The sequence below is a fragment of the Nilaparvata lugens genome, chromosome 5 (assembly GCF_014356525.2).
Source record: "Nilaparvata lugens isolate BPH chromosome 5, ASM1435652v1, whole genome shotgun sequence".
Lineage (NCBI taxonomy): Eukaryota > Metazoa > Arthropoda > Insecta > Hemiptera > Delphacidae > Nilaparvata > Nilaparvata lugens.
The window spans coordinates 22,565,697-22,586,612 of NC_052508.1; the positions used below are offsets into that span (position 1 = coordinate 22,565,697).

Genomic DNA, 20,916 nt, shown 5'->3' on the forward strand with positions numbered 1-20,916 from the left:
GCCAACTTTTTTTTACTTTGTCAAAAGAGAACATATTATGTTATGTTGAATTCATTTTTCAAACGAGGTGTTTTTGTGAATGAGTTTTCATTTTCTCTTTTTGTATTATCTGAATTACGTTAATGAAGTTCTATTCTATTCTGTAATTAATAACGATTAAAATTTAACCGGCTTTTGTGCAACCAGCACCAAATGATCACCTACAAGATTATTGTTGAAAATGCAAAAAACAATTAATATTACATTATCTTTATCTCTTATAAAAAATTCATACAGTAACATTTTAGCATTAGCAAACCTAAATTCAAACTATGGTACAACACTCAAGTGAATATAAAATTCAGTCAAAAATTCCTAACCTTGAACTTTTAAAATTAGCTCAATCTTTAATCATAGTAAATTCCTAGTACAACTTTGTTTCATTGTTATATGAGCACTTGAGTGCTCGAAACTAGTCGTGTTTATATAAAAATAAATCAAAAGAGTACTAGTTATCTTCTATAATTGAAAAATCAAGTAGCCCTATTGAAATACTTTACAAGCTAAATCTATTCATCAATTACATATTGAAAATTCTTAAATTTTATTTTGACAGTTTATGAATGTCGTATATCACAAAACGGCCGAGACAATTAATCGTTGATAAGTCTAGCACAGTATTGATGTAATAAACCACACTGAGTTGTAACTATTGTTTTTTGAAGCCTTTCAGTATTGGGTATATATTGTCAAATGCCTCATAGATTTCTTGCCTCACTTTAGCTCCTGAAAAAGAAAGTATTACATTATTAGTTACCTATGGATTTTATTCAAAGAAATTAATCTCATAATTATATTTAATTTGTAGGAGGCCAAAATATTTTAGTGAACATTTTTACATGTATATTTCACCGAGTAAAAAAAATGCAGTTAAACGATGAATTATACAAGGTATAAAATAGGAGATATAATAAAAATACAAATTTCTTTAAAATCACACAACATTGGAAAATTGTGCACACAGCGCAAAAGTAAACAAAAGTTAAAATTTAACTTAATTGCAAAAATATGGATTTTTGATCTCTTTGGATTTTATAACTTTTCTTTGCTGAGTGTGGTGAGACTCCAAAGCGATTTCAAGTGCCGGTTGTACAAAAGCCGATTAAGTTTTAATCATGATTAATTCCACGAGAACCAATGAGAGTATTTTCAAGTTTTTTCAAAAAAGAAAAAACCTCTGATTGGTTTTCGTGGAATTAACCAGGATTAAAATTTAACCGGCTTTTGAGCAACCGGTGCAACGGGAAGAAGCACTCTTATCTTATCTGAGCAATTAGTGATACCAACGTCAACCGCTTCCCTCAATTTGTTTATCAATGTTTCGTCTCTTTATATTTTCCAATTAAACAATTTTCTAGACACCTTAGATTGAAATTTGCCAAGAGTTATTTCATTAACAATAATATTGAGAAGTCTTACCCACCTGTTAACACAACTTTTCCGGATACGAAAATGAGAAGTACAATTCTTGGTTTCACCATACGATAGATTAGCCCAGGGAAAAGTTCAGGCTCATAACTGAAACACAACCAACAAAAATGACAGTTACTGATGGGTTGCGAATAGTGAAATAGTTTCCTTCAATGTAAGAATTCTTTCCATGTAAAATATTTTCACATAGGCATGAAGAAAGTGAAGAGATAACTGACTTGATACAACTTTGCCTGGATAACATTTTGGCTAATTTTTGGTATAACTGTACTGGAGTAATAGAAATATTTATAGAATAAGATAGCCTATAGATGGAAATGAATGAAGAATTGCATTCATTAGCATTTGAACAAAAGTCATTACTGATTTATTTTCATCTGTAGACTGGCTGGATGACAAAAAACAAGAGAAACTGGAAATTGATTGGAATTTGGTGAGTAATAGAGTTGTTGAATATTTGAACTCATTCTCACAGTCAATGCGAAAAAACTAAACTGGTAAATTTTAGTCTTAGAAACACTATCTCTGTGCCGTTTTAAATTGCGCCCAAGTAGAATAAAATTTTACAAAATCACGATTAAACTGTATTTATAGATTATAAATGTATGAGGTAATATGTAATGATTCTATTATGTAATTAAAAAAGTTGAGGAAATTAGTATTTGAGTATATTAAAGAAAATATTGAGATTCTAGAAATCATAAATTTTTATATCTAATTGAATCACAATATTTGTTGGTTATACGGAACTAAAACAAGGGAGAGGAGAGCGCAGGCTCCTGCTGCATATGACGCGTCACATATTGACTGACAAATTGGATCTTAAAATATTTCTATAAAGCAATGAAAATAATATTACTCAGATTTCATAAACAATCTATAAATACATACTACAGTAATATTATTACTGGAATACTGAATACAAGACTATTTGACTGATGATGAACTTGAAAGAAGTAAAAAATGTTATCGATAAAGAAAATTCCAATATTATATAAAAATTGCAAATGCAACATGCACATTAAATTTCACAACAAACAATAAAAAGATAGAGAGAGCGTATCTTAATACTAATAATATTAGTTTGCTTATGATGCCTACAAAAGTCTATGACCTGTGCTTCAGTAACGAATTGAGGAATGTACAATAAATATCAGACGGATTGGGAATCGAACCTAGTAAACCATTTAGGGCCGGTTTCCGAGCTCGGGATTTAGCCAAGTTCTAGACTTTAACTGACTTCTGACTCTGGAGTCAGAAAATTGGCTTTCCGAGTCAGAGTGTTAACGTAGTTGAGGACTTATATAGACTCTGGAGTTTAGAGATCATGTTAGACCCTGAAGTTTATAATTTCGCTTTCTGAGTGAAGGTCTTATAAGTCCAGGACTTAAATTAGATTCTCGCCTTTTTCCGAGTCAAGGATTTATCAAAAATCGTCAAGTCCAGGACTTAAAACAGCGTGATTTTAAACCCTCGACTGAGGTAGGGTTTAAATTCAACTCAATGCTATGATCAGCAAGTTCATTCTGGAGCAGGTTTTGATATTCCTTGGAGTTCAGCATCCGTGACAATTTTATTAGCTCATCATAGGCGCCGACGAAGTTGGTACCATTATCGGAATACATGACCTTACAAGGACCTCGTCGAGCAAGGAAACGGCGAAAAGCTGATAAGAACATTTGGGTTCGATAAGTCCGAAACTAATTCAATGTGAACGGCTTTAGTTGCCATACAGACAAAAGACAAAAGTACGATTTTGAAAACGATAATGAGACAACGAATCTACCCGAATTTTCACGACGAACGGACGATGCAAAATTCTTCTCGCATTCCAACTCATCAGCAGTGAGTTGTTTTCCTACATCTGGAACGCTTTCCACTTCCCAAAATTTTCGAACTAACTTATCCAACGGTGATGTTAGACAAGTCATCAAACACGTTGAATTTTCTGAAGATTGAGTTAAAATAGGGGCTCTACCCATCAAATATAACCGAAAACACTTCCAAGGCCATCAAATAATTCGAATCAATTTCCACACGACCATTTCGGAAAATATGGGGCACTAATTCAGCTCCTATAATAGCGTCAATTTCGCTGGGAATGTGATAACTTTCATCAGCAAGTCGAAGACCAAACAAATTGATAATTTAGAATTATCAATTTTACTAGTGGGAAGCTGTTCCATGATTTTTTCGACAACTAATGGTTCAATGGAAAATTTAACACTAGAATCGATTCGAGATTGAAGCGTGACAAAAGTACGACCAAAAACTGATTGCGAATTTCCGCCAAAACCATTCACAATTAATTGGAAAGGAGAAATCGATATACGACAAAGCAATTTACGACAAAGTTTACGAGTAATGAAATGACTTTGACTAGCTGAATCAACTAAAACTCTTATTTTGTGCAATCTACCTCTCTTATCAGGTACCTCGACTTGAGCAGTTGATAGTAGAACACTATACGGTGCCGACTTCGAATCGATAGAACAACAGGTAATAGTATTATTTTCTACCTTTTTCGCATCCGAATTTGATGACGAATTTGAAGCATTTCCGAAATGTAAAAGCGAATTATGCTTCTGACTACATTCCTCGCAGGAAGAAGTACAATCTTTACTACGATGGGCTGGCGAGAAACATTTCAAACAGCAACCCTTCTCCTTAACAAAACGAAAACGGTCCCAAGGTGATAACTGACGAAAAAGACGACAATTGATCAATTTATGATTGTCATCGAACATTTCAGACATTCTGATATTTTTACCGGTGATTTGGTCACTTGCGAATTCGATTGAACAACCAACACTTTGGATTTTGGTATTGGTTTCACTACTGGCTTGCATTGTTTAGACGATTCGTCATGCGGTAACGATTTAATCTGCCTTTCGATGAATGAAACAAAATCAGTATATGTGGGGTCATCCTTAATATGAACTGAAGCTTCAAATGCCTTTCGAGAAACAGGATCTAAAATTTTCAACGCTTGGAACAGAAATATTGCATCAGATACATCTTCACCTCGTAGCGTTTTAAGCAGTAATTGAACCACAGAACTGATCGACTATAGAAACTAAACCTGCACGAGACTCAGATTTTAGACAATTGAATTCGAAAATTTGTTTCAAGTACACATTTGAGAGTGAGCGGGGGTCATTGAACCGCTTAATTAATGCATCCCAAATAATTTCATAATTATTAGCAATAGGTGGTAGATGACGTGAAATATTAGCCGCTTCTCCAGATAGTTTGGACACCAGATATTGGACCTTTTGTTGATTTGGAATCGATTTGTTGTCATGAATCATGCATTTAAACATTTCGTAGAATACCGCCCATTTTGATTGATCTCCGTCGAACACAGGAATTTCAATTTTCGGTAAAATATTAGACGAATCCTTATTGGAAGATACAAGTTGAGCCGGGTAGAAACACTAGGTACAACCTGACTGCGTTTTTTCAATTCACTAGCAATTGCTTCCATATGTTCGAACATTTCCATATGTGAACTACTAAATTTGGGTACAAATTCCGGGTCTTTTTCCATTTCAAGCTCCTGTATTTCCATTTCAACAGCTTCATAATCCTGAACAGTTTTAAGAGTGGAACTATAGAGAATTAGAAATTGTTTAGCACTAGCTTCTTCTTTTAAAGCCTTTTTCGACAAATCGAAAGTACGTTGAATACGATAGAAATATTGCTCAAGTTTAGCTCGTTTGAGCTTTAACTTCTTTTCACTCATGATTGGATATTGGAAAGGTCTTAATGATTTTCATTTACTAATTTTCGAATAAAATTACAAATGCAACAATGAACGATTTTCATTGATGATTCAAGCAAGCAAAATGATAATGTTAGTACAAATTGAACAGAGAAAGCTCATAGACGAAGCAAGCTAAGCGATAACGTTATCAGCATTGCAAAGTAACGGTTCCAATCGGACATAGAGATAAGAGTGAACCAACTTGATCGGCTCAATTCATAATGTACAAACAGGTTTGAACCCTAGCATGCACAAACGATTTACAATAAAATTGGATAAGTGCTTGCCAAATATTTGAATAAAAAATAGCCAATAAAATCTGGCCTGGTGGACAATGTAAACTCTAAGGTTCAACTTTACGAAATTTATATTGATTTTAAATTGGTAATCAATAATTTTGATGTAAAGTGGACTGTATTGAATAGAAAAGGAACAAGTGATATCTCTACAGAAACAAGTACATGCAATGAAATATAAAAGAATAACTCACCGAAAATCTGCAGAGTACCTAATGTAATATTTATATTATTGAGCTTACAACTCCCAGGTAAGGTATTCAGGTGTCCCCGAGGTAGGAGATGAATCAAGGATGGTGAAAAGGCAAGCTTAATTGTCATCTACTGTTGGTAAATTCGGCTTCCATCATATAACGTTGCACATATATTTCTGACGAGATATTTACAATGTCTTTAAAGACTATAGATCGGTGAACTTTCCAATCGAAAAATAATAGTTTAAAACTTTCAACTAAAGGGAGTTTGGCAAACACTCTTCCAAACGTAGGTTTATGGTGTACGATTTAACACTAACGAAAAAATATGGATTTTTGATCTCTTTGGATTTTATAACTTTTCTTTGCTGAGTGTGGTGAGACTCCAAAGCGATTTCAAGTGCCGGTTGTACAAAAGCCGATTAAGTTTTAATCATGATTAATTCCACGAGAACCAATGAGAGTATTTTCAAGTTTTTTCAAAAAAGAAAAAACCTCTGATTGGTTTTCGTGAAATTAACCAGGATTAAAATTTAACCGGCTTTTGAGCAACCGGTGCAACGGGAAGAAGCACTCTTATCTTATCTGAGCAATTAGTGATACCAACGTCAACAGCTTCCCTCAATTTGTTTATCAATGTTTCGTCTCTTTATATTTTCCAATTAAACAATTTTCTAGACACCTTAGATTGAAATTTGCCAAGAGTTATTTCATTTACAATAATATTGAGAAGTCTTACCCACCTGTTAACACAACTTTTCCGGATACGAAAATGAGAAGTACAATTCTTGGTTTCACCATACGATAGATTAGCCCAGGGAAAAGTTCAGGCTCATAACTGAAACACAACCAACAAAAATGACAGTTACTGATGGGTTGCGAATAGTGAAATAGTTTCCTTCAATGTAAGAATTCTTTCCATGTAAAATATTTTCACATAGGCATGAAGAAAGTGAAGAGATAACTGACTTGATACAACTTTGCCTGGATAACATTTTGGCTAATTTTTGGTATAACTGTACTGGAGTATAGTCAGTCTATAGAGTCTATATGGAGTATATAGTCAGTCGCCTGACAAATATTTATATAATAAGATAGCCTATAGATGGAAATGAATGAAGAATTACATTCATTAGCATTTGAACAAAAGTCATTACTGATTTATTTTCATCTGTAGACTGGCTGGATGACAAAAAACAAGATAAACTGGAAATTGATTGGAATTTGGTGAGTAATAGAGTTGTTGAATATTTGAACTCATTCTCACAGTCAATGCGAAAAAACTAAACTGGTAAATTTTAGTCTTAGAAACACTATCTCTGTGCCGTTTTAAATTGCGCCCAAGTAGAATAAAATTTTACAAAATCACGATTAAACTGTATTTATAGATTATAAATGTATGAGGTAATATGTAATGATTCTATTATGTAATTAAAAAAGTTGAGGAAATTAGTATTTGAGTATATTAAAGAAAATATTGAGATTCTAGAAATAATAAATTTTTATATCTAATTGAATCACAATATATGTTGGTTATACGGAACTAAAACAAGGGAGAGGAGAGCGCAGGCTCCTGCTGCATATGACGCGTCACATATTGACTGACAAATTGGATCTTAAAATATTTCTATAAAGCAATGAAAATAATATTACTCAGATTTCATAAACAATCTATAAATACATACTACAGTAATATTATTACTGGAATACTGAATACAAGACTATTTGACTGATGATGAACTTGAAAGAAGTAAAAAATGTTATCGATAAAGAAAATTCCAATATTATATAAAAATCGCAAATGCAACATGCACATTAAATTTCACAACAAACAATAAAAAGATAGAGAGAGCGTATCTTAATACTAATAATATTAGTTTGCTTATGATGCCTACAAAAGTCTATGACCTGTGCTTCAGTAACGAATTGAGGAATGTACAATAAATATCAGACGGATTGGGAATAGAACCTAGTAAACCATTTAGGGCCGGTTTCCGAGCTCGGGATTTAGCCAAGTTCTAGACTTTAACTGGCTTTAAACTCTGGAGTCAGAAAATTGGCTTTCCGAGTCAGAGTGTTAACGTAGTTGAGGACTTAAATAGACTCTGGAGTTTAGAGATTATGTTAGACCCTGAAGTTTATAATTTCGCTTTCTGAGTGAAGGTCTTATAAGTCCAGGACTTAAATTAGATTCTCGCCTTTTTCCGAGTCAAGGATTTATCAAAAATCGTCAAGTCCAGGACTTAAAACAGCGTGATTTTAAACCCTCGACTGAGGTAGGGTTTAAATTCAAGTTCTAGGCTTAACTGAGCAAACACAATTCAGTTATTGTTTTGGAGTAGATAAAAAGCCAAATAGATATCATGGAATACCTAAATTATTTGGATTAGTCCATCTAAATTCATAATTAATAGTTTGCAAGTTTATTTTGGAATAAAATTGTATCAGAAATATGCGTAAAAAACTAACCTCATTTTACGACTGTGACATAACCTAAAAATGTTCAAGCAAAATAATACAAGGATTGCTTTGGAATTTGTATTTCAATCTGAATGTTATTATTCAATGTCATATTCAACATATTAATAACAATAACAATAATGAATTATTATTCCAGTTTTTTCAAAACAAATACGTTTTCAAACTCAATAGCCTAATGATATTTTTATTCCAAAATCACTGGTTAGGATCAATAATAATATCATAACGTAAAATGAAATATTTATTCATTCACCTTTCAAAGGTTTTGCTTTGAATAGGTCTACAAAGAAATCGAAACTTATTTTTACAAAATAGTTTGGAGAGCATGCTCATTTGAACTGTCGCGTTGCAATCAGCTGTTTCCGTTTTGCTATAATGCCAACAATACAACAGCAAAATATTGTGAATTTCCCTCATGTTTACTGCGTTAAAGTCCTGGACTCAAATACGTCGAGAACTTGATGGACTCCGGAGTTTAGAAGATGAAATCGTGACTCAGAAAGTCAATTTAGACCCGAGAGCTTATTTTAGTCCTGGACTCTGTAAGTTCAGAACTTATAGATCCCGAGCTCGGAAACCGGCCTTTATTGTTGGTTACAGTCTATCTGTTGATTTTCGAGTGTATGAATTGTGAACAATATTAAAACCGACTTTATTGTTTATTGTTTTTGAAGGGACGGATTCAAGGATCCAAAGGTTCAGAGAACCCCACACGTCAACCGAAGCTTATTGTGTTCCTAAGTAGTATGTTAGTTAGTAACTGTGTTCTTTACAAGAACCAGGAGTTTTCCCTATACAAACATCCCATTCATCACCCGGTTGCTTGTTGCAATCCAGTGTGATATGCTTGACAGTCTCTTCAGACTCATTAGTCCTCGTGACCTACGTGAGTTCCACTCCTGGCCTACTTTGAAGGTCCTACCGCTGAGGGAGGGGTGGTCAAGTTGCCTCTAGGGCGCCCGGCCACCCTTGACTCAGCCTCTTGACCCACATTTGTGCCTAAAGTTTCACCCATCTCTGGTCTCTTGGGTTTTCTCTTTTTGCCCCTCCGAAACTTCGCAGAGTCAGAAGCCTCACCTCTCCCAAGAAGTTTTGCCTAAATGGCCGTCCTTCTTTGAACAATGGTGAGGTTTGGTCACTCCACCCAAAACTCTTGACCTACGTGAGTTCCACTCCTGGTCTTTTTGTAGATCCTTCCGCTGAAGGAGGGGTCGCCAAATTGCCTCTAGGGCACCTCGCCACCCTCGACTTAGCCTCTTGACCTACATTTTTGTGCCTGGAGTTTCACCCATCTCTGGTCTCTTGGGTTTTTCTTTTTGCCCATCCAAGTCTGCCCTGATGGGGCAGAACCGTGGGTTTGAAGGCAAGGCAACTCCAGAAGTTGCCTTGAGGTCCATTTTAGTCGCCTCCTACGACAAGCATGGATACTGTGGGTGAATTCTGGTTTCCAACACATTCTTGAGTACGATGATCGACTCAAAGCTCCCCCAACCCACAGGGGGAAACCGACTTTATTTTGTAGAATTGTGTTGTTTTTCTCCAAAAATGTATTTTGTATACTTGAAATTTCGTATAAAATGTCGTTGACCATGCATTTTTTAAAAAGTTTCCTATGTCAATACAGCAATTTCTATTTCTATCAGTCTAGCAGGTACTATCTATGATTCGACTTGGCTAATTATTCAACTTTACGTGAAAGTTGTTAATTTAAAAGTTTCTTTTTTAAACGTTTTCTAAGTGATCTATGAATGGTCTAGTGGGTGTAGCAATTGCATAGCAGCCTTGAGTTCCCGGGCTCAAGCCCGGATATGCACAAACGTTTTTAGCTGGGTCATTCCCGAGTTATATATATATATGCATATGCATACATAGGCCAAAATTATAAAAAAAAACATAATTTTAAACTTAATATTTCAAATACTAATAGAATTTAGAACGTTCTGGAGCCACTGACACGCATCTTCTCCAGCATCATGGAGGGCCGACAGCCCTCCATGATAGGAGTATTGTGGACACTCAGATATAAGGTGGTTCATTGATTGGATTTGTCCACATTGGCACAGAGGATCAGATGTGTATCCCCATGCTGTCATCAGCTCAGCACACCTTCCCACCTGCGTCCTGAACCGGTTAAGGCCACACCACTCTCTACGTCTCAGCTGGGTGCCAGGAACAATGTCATTTGGGTCATCCACAAGGCCTTTGTTCCTGACCTCTCCCTGCAACCATCTCAGTCTCCATAACTCCCTTGCACTTCTAATTTCCTCTTGCTCGTCAAGTCTCAAGTATCTTCTTGACTTGAGGCGCCTTGGTGGAGGGTTAGCCAAATCTCTTGAGACTGGGAGATCCTCATGAATGTGTTGTAACTGGGAAATGAACTTGTTCTTCTTCTCCAACCTTCTGAGATCTGGAGGCATGATGTTACTGAGCACAGGCAACCACTCAGTCTCTGTTGGTCTCAATGTCCCACTAATCTTCCTCATAGTTTCATTGAAAACTGTATCAATTTTCTCAACATGTCTGCTGCGAGCCCAGACAGAAGAGCAGTACTCCCCTGTGCTGTACAGAAGTGCAAGACTTGATGTTCGAAGGGCATTCATGTCACAACCCCAGGTTGTTCCCGCAAGTTTGCTGATGATATTTAGCCTTGTCTTCAGTTTATCTCTCAACCCCTGCAGATGTTGTCGATATGTGATTCCCGTGTTATCGAATGGGCACGATAAACTGTAGGTCCTGTCTGATATACAGTAAACAGTCGTGAGATCCATTGACGGCTTGAATTAAAATTATGCAGGCAAGGTGGAGCTTCAGTCAGCGACTGCCTGAAAAGCCATTCATAAAATCCATACCAATATTATTATTATTATTATTATCAAACCTTCAATAACTTCTTCTCTTGAGAGAACAGCATGAAAAATAAATATAACATAAAGTTGTTGATGAGCTGACCTGCTAAATTGACCGTGTAGCAGCACAAGTCCTTCCAGTCTTATTGGGAATTTCACGTCACAACTGCCAACCATGTTTTGGATTTTGAAGTCCAAGAATTTCGCCTGAAAGAGAAAAAAGAGATTCTCAGAAGAGTTGACAATACTTAAGAAATATGATTATAAATGAAGGCAAGTGAAGATACTGTTTGGGAAGAAGTGGATTAAAAAATATGTTCTATAATGGACCTAATTCTATAATGCACCTTCTACGAGTTGTTTAAATGACTTTGTATGAAAGTCTGCAAAGTGGAGATTGAATGAAATATTCCTGCGATGACTTCTGCAATTCTTTATTTTATGTACAAACTAATCTCGTTTAATAAAACAAAATAAAACTTGTAGCACCCTTTATTTATTAAAAAACTTAAAGTTTTATTTTGTTTTATTAATTTAAAAGCAGCCCAATTCAATAAGTGTTTTATAATCTCGTTTACTACGTTTTTTTTGTATAAGTCGTATTGAATTTAATACTATGTTTTATATGGTCGAACTAACAATGCTTGAGGGTCGACAGTAGGGCGGCCATTTTGGATTTCCATCTCCATAAGCATAATGTTCATTTGTATTTTAAATAGCTCGGCTGATTTTCATCTAAAAATTCCAGTCAATATATCATTTTCAAGGTCTATTCGTCCTCTGTTATTTTGCTTTGTTGAAAATTAATATGTCTTCAGAACACCTTTCCTATTATCTAATTAGAAAAAACTTCCATGATCTCTTCTGACGTTTTGGAAAATAATTTCGCCATCTATATGGTAAATGCGTTTTGTTAAAAATAATTTTTTCATAAATATCCACTCATCCGTCTAGTTTTACAATGGATTTTTGTGAAGGTATGTTCCGTTTATAAAACACAGAGTACGTTGACAGACCCACACACCGAGAATGACTCCAGTCGCAGAACACATCTCAACTATCCTTGAACCGTTATCAACTAGCAGTAGATAATAATAATTATTATTATAATCGGTAATAACAGCATTTGTTTATCATGTCCTGATATATTTTCCATTATTATAGTGATTATGAGATCATTTTTCATAAGTGTTATGTCAGTTAATATTCATGATGTTATGATTCATGTGAAGTATTCAATTCCACAATATTATTTGATATAACCTAGTCAAAAACTCCACACAATTATTGTAATAGACGCTTGCTTTCTGTGCTTTTGTATAGGAATTTACAAATATATTTCAAAATTTACTGATTTTACAATTTGTTATTATAGTTATAGATTATTATAATTTACAAACTCATCGAAATAGGACGTCGGAGCAATGTATGTGCATATTATTATATGAATGTCCAATTCGTAAGCATTGTGAGCAATCAAAACATCTGGATAGTGCATTTTGTATGTATTTGTATGACCTATTTTCCTATAGTGAGGTCTACGTCATAATAGCAGTGAAGAAATATAGAAGAACAGCGTTACCGATTCTCTGCCTTGTCACTGCCTTCTATAGAGGACAGCTGATACCAGTATATCTGATGTAATATTAACTGGTCATTCTTGTTTAATCATATTTTATTCGTCAACAACATATATTTTTCAATGATTGAAAGATACATTTTTTTATTGAGATAAAATATTGTCAATCATATTTCTACAACGATATAGCAACGTTGCAGAGCTAGAAAGGAATAGCGATATCTGCTTTATCGAATGATAGACACCAATGTTAATCAAATACTGCCATTATAACAGCCCTGGCCCTCACTATAATAGCAGCTGGGGAAGCTGTCATCCTAATTGCTTCTTTACAAAAAATAATAAGTAGTATGGCTTTTTTAAAAGTTGAGTTTAAAAATTAGTGTACAAAATGTAAGAATAGATTTTATTGAATTTGAGTTTGAGGAATTAGTATACTTATTCACATATTCAATAATAGACAAAACACAATTCATTAAAATGATTGAAACAGGCATAGCCCAAAACTGTTCCTTCCCAAAATTTTGATTTATACACCAAGTCCCAAAATTAGGTTATGTTTCATTCACTTTTGAATTTGAGTCCAATTTTCAGTCCAAACAAATACTGACTATCGATCTATTGAAATGAGAGTGTGAATAATTAGAAGGTATACTGACTGGAAAGCCGAGCTTCTGAATGATGCGAGCGTATTTGCGCGCGGCGAGCCGGGAGTCTTCCTCGCTTTTGGCACCGGTGCAAACCATCTTGCCCGAGCTGAATATCAGCGCAGTCGTTCGCGGCTCTCGTATCCTCATGATCACCGCCGCGAATCGCTTCGGGTTGTACTCGGCATTACGCGCGTGCAACGCTATCTTCTTCAAGTCCAGCTTGCAGCCGAGGTTCACCGTTGAAACTATGTTCCTAGAGTTCACAAAACAGTAGTTACTCATGCTTAAGCAGTTACTCATGCTTACTAGTACTTCAATGGCTGATATTTAGGCTAAGATCAGAATAATGGCCGGTTATTCAAACCGAACATGTTTATTTGTCATAAACAATATACAATCAGTACATTTTTTATTGCTGATGATGCCCACATGAGCTTGTGCGTGGGTAATAGGAAGTGCGAGGATGTATTATGAGATTACCAAACGCAAATGCCTATTCGATGGGAATTCGAGCCCGCGACCAGGTAGTACAAGCAGACTGAAGGGTGCAACGCCTTAGTCAACTCGGCTATCTGGCCGGCAAAATGACAATCAGTGATTGGTATACATTAATATATTATATATATTATCATATATTCATTCATTACATGGACTATAGTATACTATATGAGAATAGTTTCACAAATACTGTAGTATACTATATAAGAATAGTTTAAAACTTTGACAAATGATGATAAAATACACACAAATGTAAAAATGCTTCAATGAACAATATTATCAGTTCGAATAAGCCATTTAATTCATTTAAAGAAAGCAATATGAAAGAGCTGCAATAACTGAATAATAAAGTGATGGAAAGGTCAAATAGTGAAAATAGTTGGGGATTTTTGTATTAGGAGGTTGAATTTCATGATGTTCATGTTTCAGTAATAAAAGTGTTACTCAATATGATAATTATGTTAGGAATTGTTCTTATTATTATAAATTTCCAATTGTAAGAGAACTGTGAAACATACCAATAATTCGTGCAACCCTGAGTTTGCAGCACGAGGCTTTATGACCAATGTTATTTGAATACAGAGTGTCTGATAAGTCACTGAAGCCGACGGCTCCGTTCGGATTTAATGACTCAATGGCTCAACCACACGGCGATAAGTGGTGTTCAGTTTAACTATATGTTGTCTGAGGACATTCAAAATCTCAAAAAAACATTACTTGCGACATGCGGAAGTAGCTAAAAAATATTACACTTTAAATTAATTTACTGCTATACATCACTTATATACTGTAATATTCAATAAAAAATAATATAAAAACTTATAATACCCTTAACGAAAAACTATATACCCTTTAAGTAATAATACCCTTTAATAAAGGGTACTACAATTTTTCGTATTGTTTTTATTAATTTGAACAAAAGTAGCCCATATATGTGAAGTGATTTTACTGTAATATTTGTTTATTAAATTCCTAATTCGCACACGACTCGACATACGTCGCAATGAACTAAAATGCCAATGCTCCGATGACGACTAGTGTGCGCAGCAACTAATAAAAGTACGAACCGTACGAAGCGTGCCGTCCGTCCGATGACGATCTGTGTGCGGCTACCTTAAAAGAAATCACTGCGTCAAGGATAACGTGAAAGTGGTCTTTCACGTTACTCTGTTGCAATGATTCTTAAGAAAGATCTCAGTGTTATTGCACCCAGTGTTGCATGGATCCCTCGTTCAGCCCTCCACCACCTTTGAACTCGCACCACAGATCCCCACAGCTCATAACGAGCGGCTATTTCTGCTCTTTCTTCCACAGTCAATAAAGGGGGCATTTTTAAATTGAAACAAATGAAAATTGGTGTTAAACACAACCTCAATGAGTGCTCTATCTAACAAATTTAGTTCTAACAAAATTGGTTCATATATAAATAAATTATAGCAGTATAAAAATGGGGAGTGACTTGTATAACAATACAGAAGCACACAATTGCCGTTTTTTCTCTCACACAGTTTAGCTAACAAGCTCTCTGAATTCTGTGAAATCTGGCATCACTGTAAACCATGCTGCAAACTAAGGTTTGCACAGACTACAGTAGAGCACATGCAGAGAATAAGACCAATTCAAATAAATGAGGGTTTACATCCGTCGGTTTCAGGTTGAATATTTGGGAATATAAGAGATGATTGATGAGCTGCTATATAATTGAATTGGATTTTAAAACCGACACAAGAAATATGAAGACAAAAGTTACGTAATCCAATATAAATGCAACCACTTGATGAGCTAGTTTGGTAATGTGAATGATATAGAGCCTAACTATGAACTATTCTCAAGAACTCAATTTTACAAGTGCAGTTTGTTTGCCTAGCATCCAATAACATGACCCAATTAGAGTACAATCTTAGTTCTTGGTAGCGAGGAAACCAATTGCTTTCAATACTTACTGCAATTGGGGCACAATTCCTGGATCAGCTGAGGATGGTGTCATGGGTGTCATAGGTCCTGGCGTTCCGGGACACATACTCGACAACTGTGGCGTTTGGTTGGGAGCTACCATTGGCGACATCATGTTTTGCTGCAACATTATCAATACACAGTTGATCAACACAAAAAACTACATTGTTTTAGATAAACTCAGATTAATTTTCCAAAGGGTAAAAATTCCTTCCTGAATATTTATCTCAATTTTTTAATTGCGGATGATCTCCACACGAGATTTTCTCTTGTGCATGGGTAATGGAAAGTGCGTTAGTGATTTGATGAGATAATCAAACGTCCATGCCTAGAGCGGGATTCAAACCAACTACCAGGTAGCGCTAATAGACTGAAGGGAGCAACACCTTAGTCGTCTCGGCTATCCTGGCCGGCAATTTATTTAACACACAAATGAACTTCAATTCCATTCATTCTCGATTACTAATGTTTCTTATAAAATTATAAATTACTTTACATTTAATAACAAAGCTGGATTTATTGTCTAATTTTCTTTAAAATGTGTAATTAACATCTCTATAGATAAACAACCATAGCTGGAATACGTTAATTTATCGATGAATGCTTCTGCTGTAATTTTTCGATGAATGCTTCTGCTGTAATATATAATATAAAATAATGATGGATGGTGTTTGTTCTATGTTTGTAATACATTGAAGGGAGGGTTATCAATTGTTTGTACTAAAGAAGCCCTTTTAAATTGTTTGAAAGGGTTCGTCTAATTGTTAATAAGTAAGTGTCCTTCCACGAATATTATCCACTATTTAGTCACAATGATAGCACCACATTGATTTAGTTCCAATTCATAGCACAATGATAAATGATTCAAAGATTTAGAAAAACACAAAAAGAATATTTATCATTGATTTGGCTGATTTTGCATTGATCTTATGAAATTGATGATTTGTTAATCGTCGCTAGCAGATAAACCAATAAGGTTTTGCTGGTAACGCCGAATAATTTCAAGAAATTTAACATTATATTTTTTGTACTTTCAAGTAATTTTTTTCAAAGTATGTATTGTTTTCGTTTATTATTTTGAGACAATAAATTAATTTATGTAGGCAACTTACCGGTGTCTGCGGCTGCATGAGCTGCTGCGGCGTGGAGAACCCGCCGACGAGCGAGGGCGCGTAGGAGGGGCCGGACAGGGGCAGGAGTGGTGGGGGCTGCACTGGCAGCTGCAGCTGGTCCTCATCGTTCTGATGCAGCGGAGTGCCGATGCTCGGGATGCTGAACCCTGGACTCGGTAGCATTCCGTCCATGATCGAGCCGTCTCAAACAAAACATACAAACATAAATAATAATTGCCAATGAATTGCAACCAGAAGAGTGACTATCTATTTACAAATACTTAATAATTATAATACACATATTAAATAAGTTAGTACTAATAAACTTAGTCCTAATTATGATACCCCACTAGTCATGATATGATCATAATATTCTTTTCTACAACATGAACAATATCTAGTTCAAATTGCATGACAAATATCTAGTTCTCGTTCAAAAACCTGATACTGCATATCACTCAACCTTCAGGTAGGCTACATTCCTTTTTTCAAAAACATAATATTGAACTCTTTCACCGACATTTCATTAGTATGAACTACAAGGGATCTTATGTTGGTAGTGCCAAAAATTAAATTGATGATATTGTATTATTCCTAATATTGTATTAACTTGGTATTCAACTTGCAGATAGGCTTATTTCCTTTTTTCAAAAACATTTATATTAAACACTCATATTGAATCGACATTTCATTAGTATCAAAATAATATAATCTTATGTTGGCAGTGTCAAAAATTACATTGATAATATTGTATTAATCGTGTTCTTCAGTCAATGTATAGTATACTCTAGAAATGTTGTAAAATGGTGTTTTTTCTGATCTTTTGACAATAAAATTCAATTTAATATATCGATACATACCCTGTTTCGATAAATAAATACTGTATTAATAGGCTACTGCACAATATTTCCCCCCAAACACTTCGACAATCTCACAATTATATTATCTGGTTCTCCAAGAAACTTTGGGTTATGTGAAGAAGAAGCTCTTATTGCATCAACTTCGCCCACACACTTGTAATAATGTATACTAATAATTAAATAATGTTAATAATTTTCAACTCTCCAAGAAACTTTGTTTGGGTTATGTGGGAGAAGAAGCTCTAATTGCATCAACTTTGCCCACAACACTTGTAATAATTTGTAGTGTAATAAATAAAGGCAATTATCCTAACCTACCAAAAATTTTATTCTTATATTCTCAACATCATTATCTTAAATTACCTTAGCGCTCTCTCATCCTCTCAATTACCGTATATACTTTTATATACTTTCCAGGAAGTCGGCAATTATTTGTTGAAACATCGCCGATTTATGTAGTTACATTATAATATTATACTATCATTATTCAAATTGCATTAAACCTTCATTGTGATTAATAATTTTTCTAACTTTGTAAAATTTTTGAATAATTAGCTATACCGTCATTTATTGTAAGTTAGTGTATAAGCCAGGAAATATTGTAAATTACATGAATGAAAAACGCATGACTAACATAAAAAACATGAAGAGCTCTAAGCTAATCATATCCTTGCTCAATTATTGATCAGGTCTGTGCTCCATATGTCATAACCAGCTTTACCGTACATTCCTGTAAATTTTTTCTTTATTTTCACGAGTGATGAGCCTGTTTTTGAAAATTCTTTGATTAGTATTGTATGCACAATTGCTCATAAATATCCTATTAAATACAAGGAGTTAGTGTTACTCCTGATTTCTAATAATCATGATAAATTGTACCGTATCATGAGTACTGTAGGCCTACTAAGTGACCGACAGTTGATACAGTTATTAATAGTTGTTCTGTGAACAGTAGACCTCGCGCAGTTATTAACCGCATCCTCCTCTTATACTGTCCATCAGAGTAAATCCAGTCTGTATGACGTGACGGCGAGATATCGGTGTGGAAACGGCTAATGGCTGTTCGGGTTGGTGTATCAAAAATGCTAACATTAAAAGCTAATCTCCTTCAAGACATACTGGCTACAGGACAGCCCAAATTCAAAGCAGAGAAAGTTCGAGAGACAATACTATGTTATTTTAATTATTAATTGCATGCGTTATTGCACGTAATTAATAGTTCATTTAATAGTGCATAAAAATTGCATTCAATGAGGCATGCAATTAATAGTCTACACAGCTGCTGATTTTTTTTTATCAAGTTACATTGAGATATTGAATTGCATGCGTCATGGCATGCAATTTATAATCCACTCGACAGCTAATTTATGATGAATAATTCTTTAGTCTGATTTTTACTCTAATATTGGAGTATGAAGGAGGCTTCTTTTTCCTTTTATATTATCCTTGAAATTCAAAATTTCCAAAAACCTTATATACGTTGACGCGCAATTTAAAAAGGAACATACCGGTCAAATTTCATGGAAATCTATTACCGCGTTTCGCCGTAAATGCGCAACATATAAAAATATAAACATCAAGAGAAATGCCAAACCGTCGACTTGAATTTTAGACCTCACTTCGCTCGGTCAACAAAGAATAAAACATAATAATAGTAAACTGATTAAGTGTGTGATCACATTGAATGCGTACTGTATGTTATGTGCTTGGTTATGGTTATGTATGACCAAGCGTACAGACTAATGAGAAACATATCTGAAAAGAGCAATAGAAACTATAGAAATACTCACACTGAAAGCTTGTACTAGTACTTGCTATTTACGTTTAGTGTGAGCAGCTTCATGCAAGTCACAACTTATTTTAATGGCAATTTCCAGTGCACTTGCACATACAGGCATTCAATGTAAACACATCCATCATTTACAAATTGTATAGAATTTTGTAAAAACTTCTGAGTACATTTAATTTTCATTGTTGGAAATAAGTGTTCAGTAACATAGCATAGATATACATAACTCAACTAAGCTTGTAGAAAATATACTTACAAGGAAAACACAACAAATGGAAGCAAAATAAATGGATTGCAGTGAGTCTTATTTCATGGAAAATTATAAACCAATAATAATCCATCCCGGGAGGCGGGAGCCTTCAATACATATGAAAACTTCGAGCTTCAATCATTACACAAAACTATAACCTAGAAATTCGTTTATCAAACGCTTCAAGAGATTTTATTTCTACAGAGTGACAACATAACAAGCAGAAAAAATAAAGATAAAATGCGTCAAAGTGGGAAATGACCCTGACAAACAAGATTTTTAGGAACTTTGTAGTTGCACGCTGAAGCCCAGTACCAACAGGTGCATGGTGCATGCCGGTTTATAACAGTAGATTTAACAAGTTGATTTAACAATTTTTATTAACAGTAAAATTGGGAACATGAACCACTTTGTACCTGTACATAATGCCCATAACGCTCTCTGAATCTTGAGATATATTTTCAGGCAATATTTTCTCTATGCCAAACCATACCGGTATTTTGTCATGCTCAAAGGGGCCTTTAGTAAGGCTGGCTCACATTTCAGATGTCAAATCATATCAATATACAAAAATATATATGTAATATAAACATAGAGAAAAAATGCAAAATTGTCAACCTAAATCTTAGACCACGACCATTCGAATAGAATAGTGTAGAATATTATAGTTCTTCCTTCCATGGAGATGTTAACAGCTTGTCGAGGTATTATAGTAAGGTTCACGTTAAAATGGCAGGGTTTGATTAGCAATGGCATTGCTATCCTTGTCTATCATTTAACAAAGCGGTTAGCGCTTTCTTTTTCTTGCTTTGCTCTGTTGCCAGATCGTCCATTAACAATGTAGAATTAATCATTAATTAACAAAATATTCCATCTTGGAAGTTATAAAAATATTGAAAAAAATCAAGTCTTGCCCAATAAAAAATAATTGATCAATATAAACGAGAATGAACAGTTAATATTACATCAACAAACCTGTATCAGCTACCGTCTTAAGAAGGCATTGATAAGACAGAGGTTCGGCAACGTTGTTCCCCTATCTTTTTCTTCTGCCATTATAACGTGGACTTTACTGTAGTGCGAGTTGATCCTGAGAATGTCAGTCTTTGTTGTCGAGCCACCTTGACGGAAATTTTAAGAAAGAAAAATATACTATCGGAATAATTGAGGAA

General features: G+C 34.7%; 1 protein-coding gene across 1 annotated transcript; it reads right to left on the reverse strand.

Annotated features, from left to right (window-relative positions):
- Positions 1–233: 233 nt before the first annotated feature.
- LOC111050996 (TATA-box-binding protein) lies at positions 234–19,928 on the reverse strand. The gene is made up of 7 exons (XM_039427954.1): positions 19,751–19,928; positions 16,846–17,048; positions 15,724–15,854; positions 13,292–13,535; positions 11,157–11,260; positions 6,470–6,564; positions 234–765 (listed from the first exon to the last, which is right to left on the reverse strand). The coding sequence occupies exons 1-7, from the start codon at positions 19,833–19,835 to the stop codon at positions 689–691; spliced, it is 939 nt and encodes a 312-aa protein (XP_039283888.1). The 5' UTR covers positions 19,836–19,928; the 3' UTR covers positions 234–688.
- Between the last annotated feature and the right edge of the window lie 988 nt (positions 19,929–20,916).

Coding starts and splice junctions, on each gene's coding strand:
- LOC111050996 (XM_039427954.1), bottom strand. CDS start 19,835: ATGGATTATTATTGGTTTATAATTTTCCATGAAATAAGACTCACTGCA. Junction 6,565..11,156: donor CTACACGGTCAATTTAGCAG/GTCAGCTCATCA, acceptor GTTGTGTTTCAG/TTATGAGCCTGAACTTTTCC. Junction 766..6,469: donor CGGAAAAGTTGTGTTAACAG/GTGGGTAAGACT, acceptor TTTCTTTTTCAG/GAGCTAAAGTGAGGCAAGAA.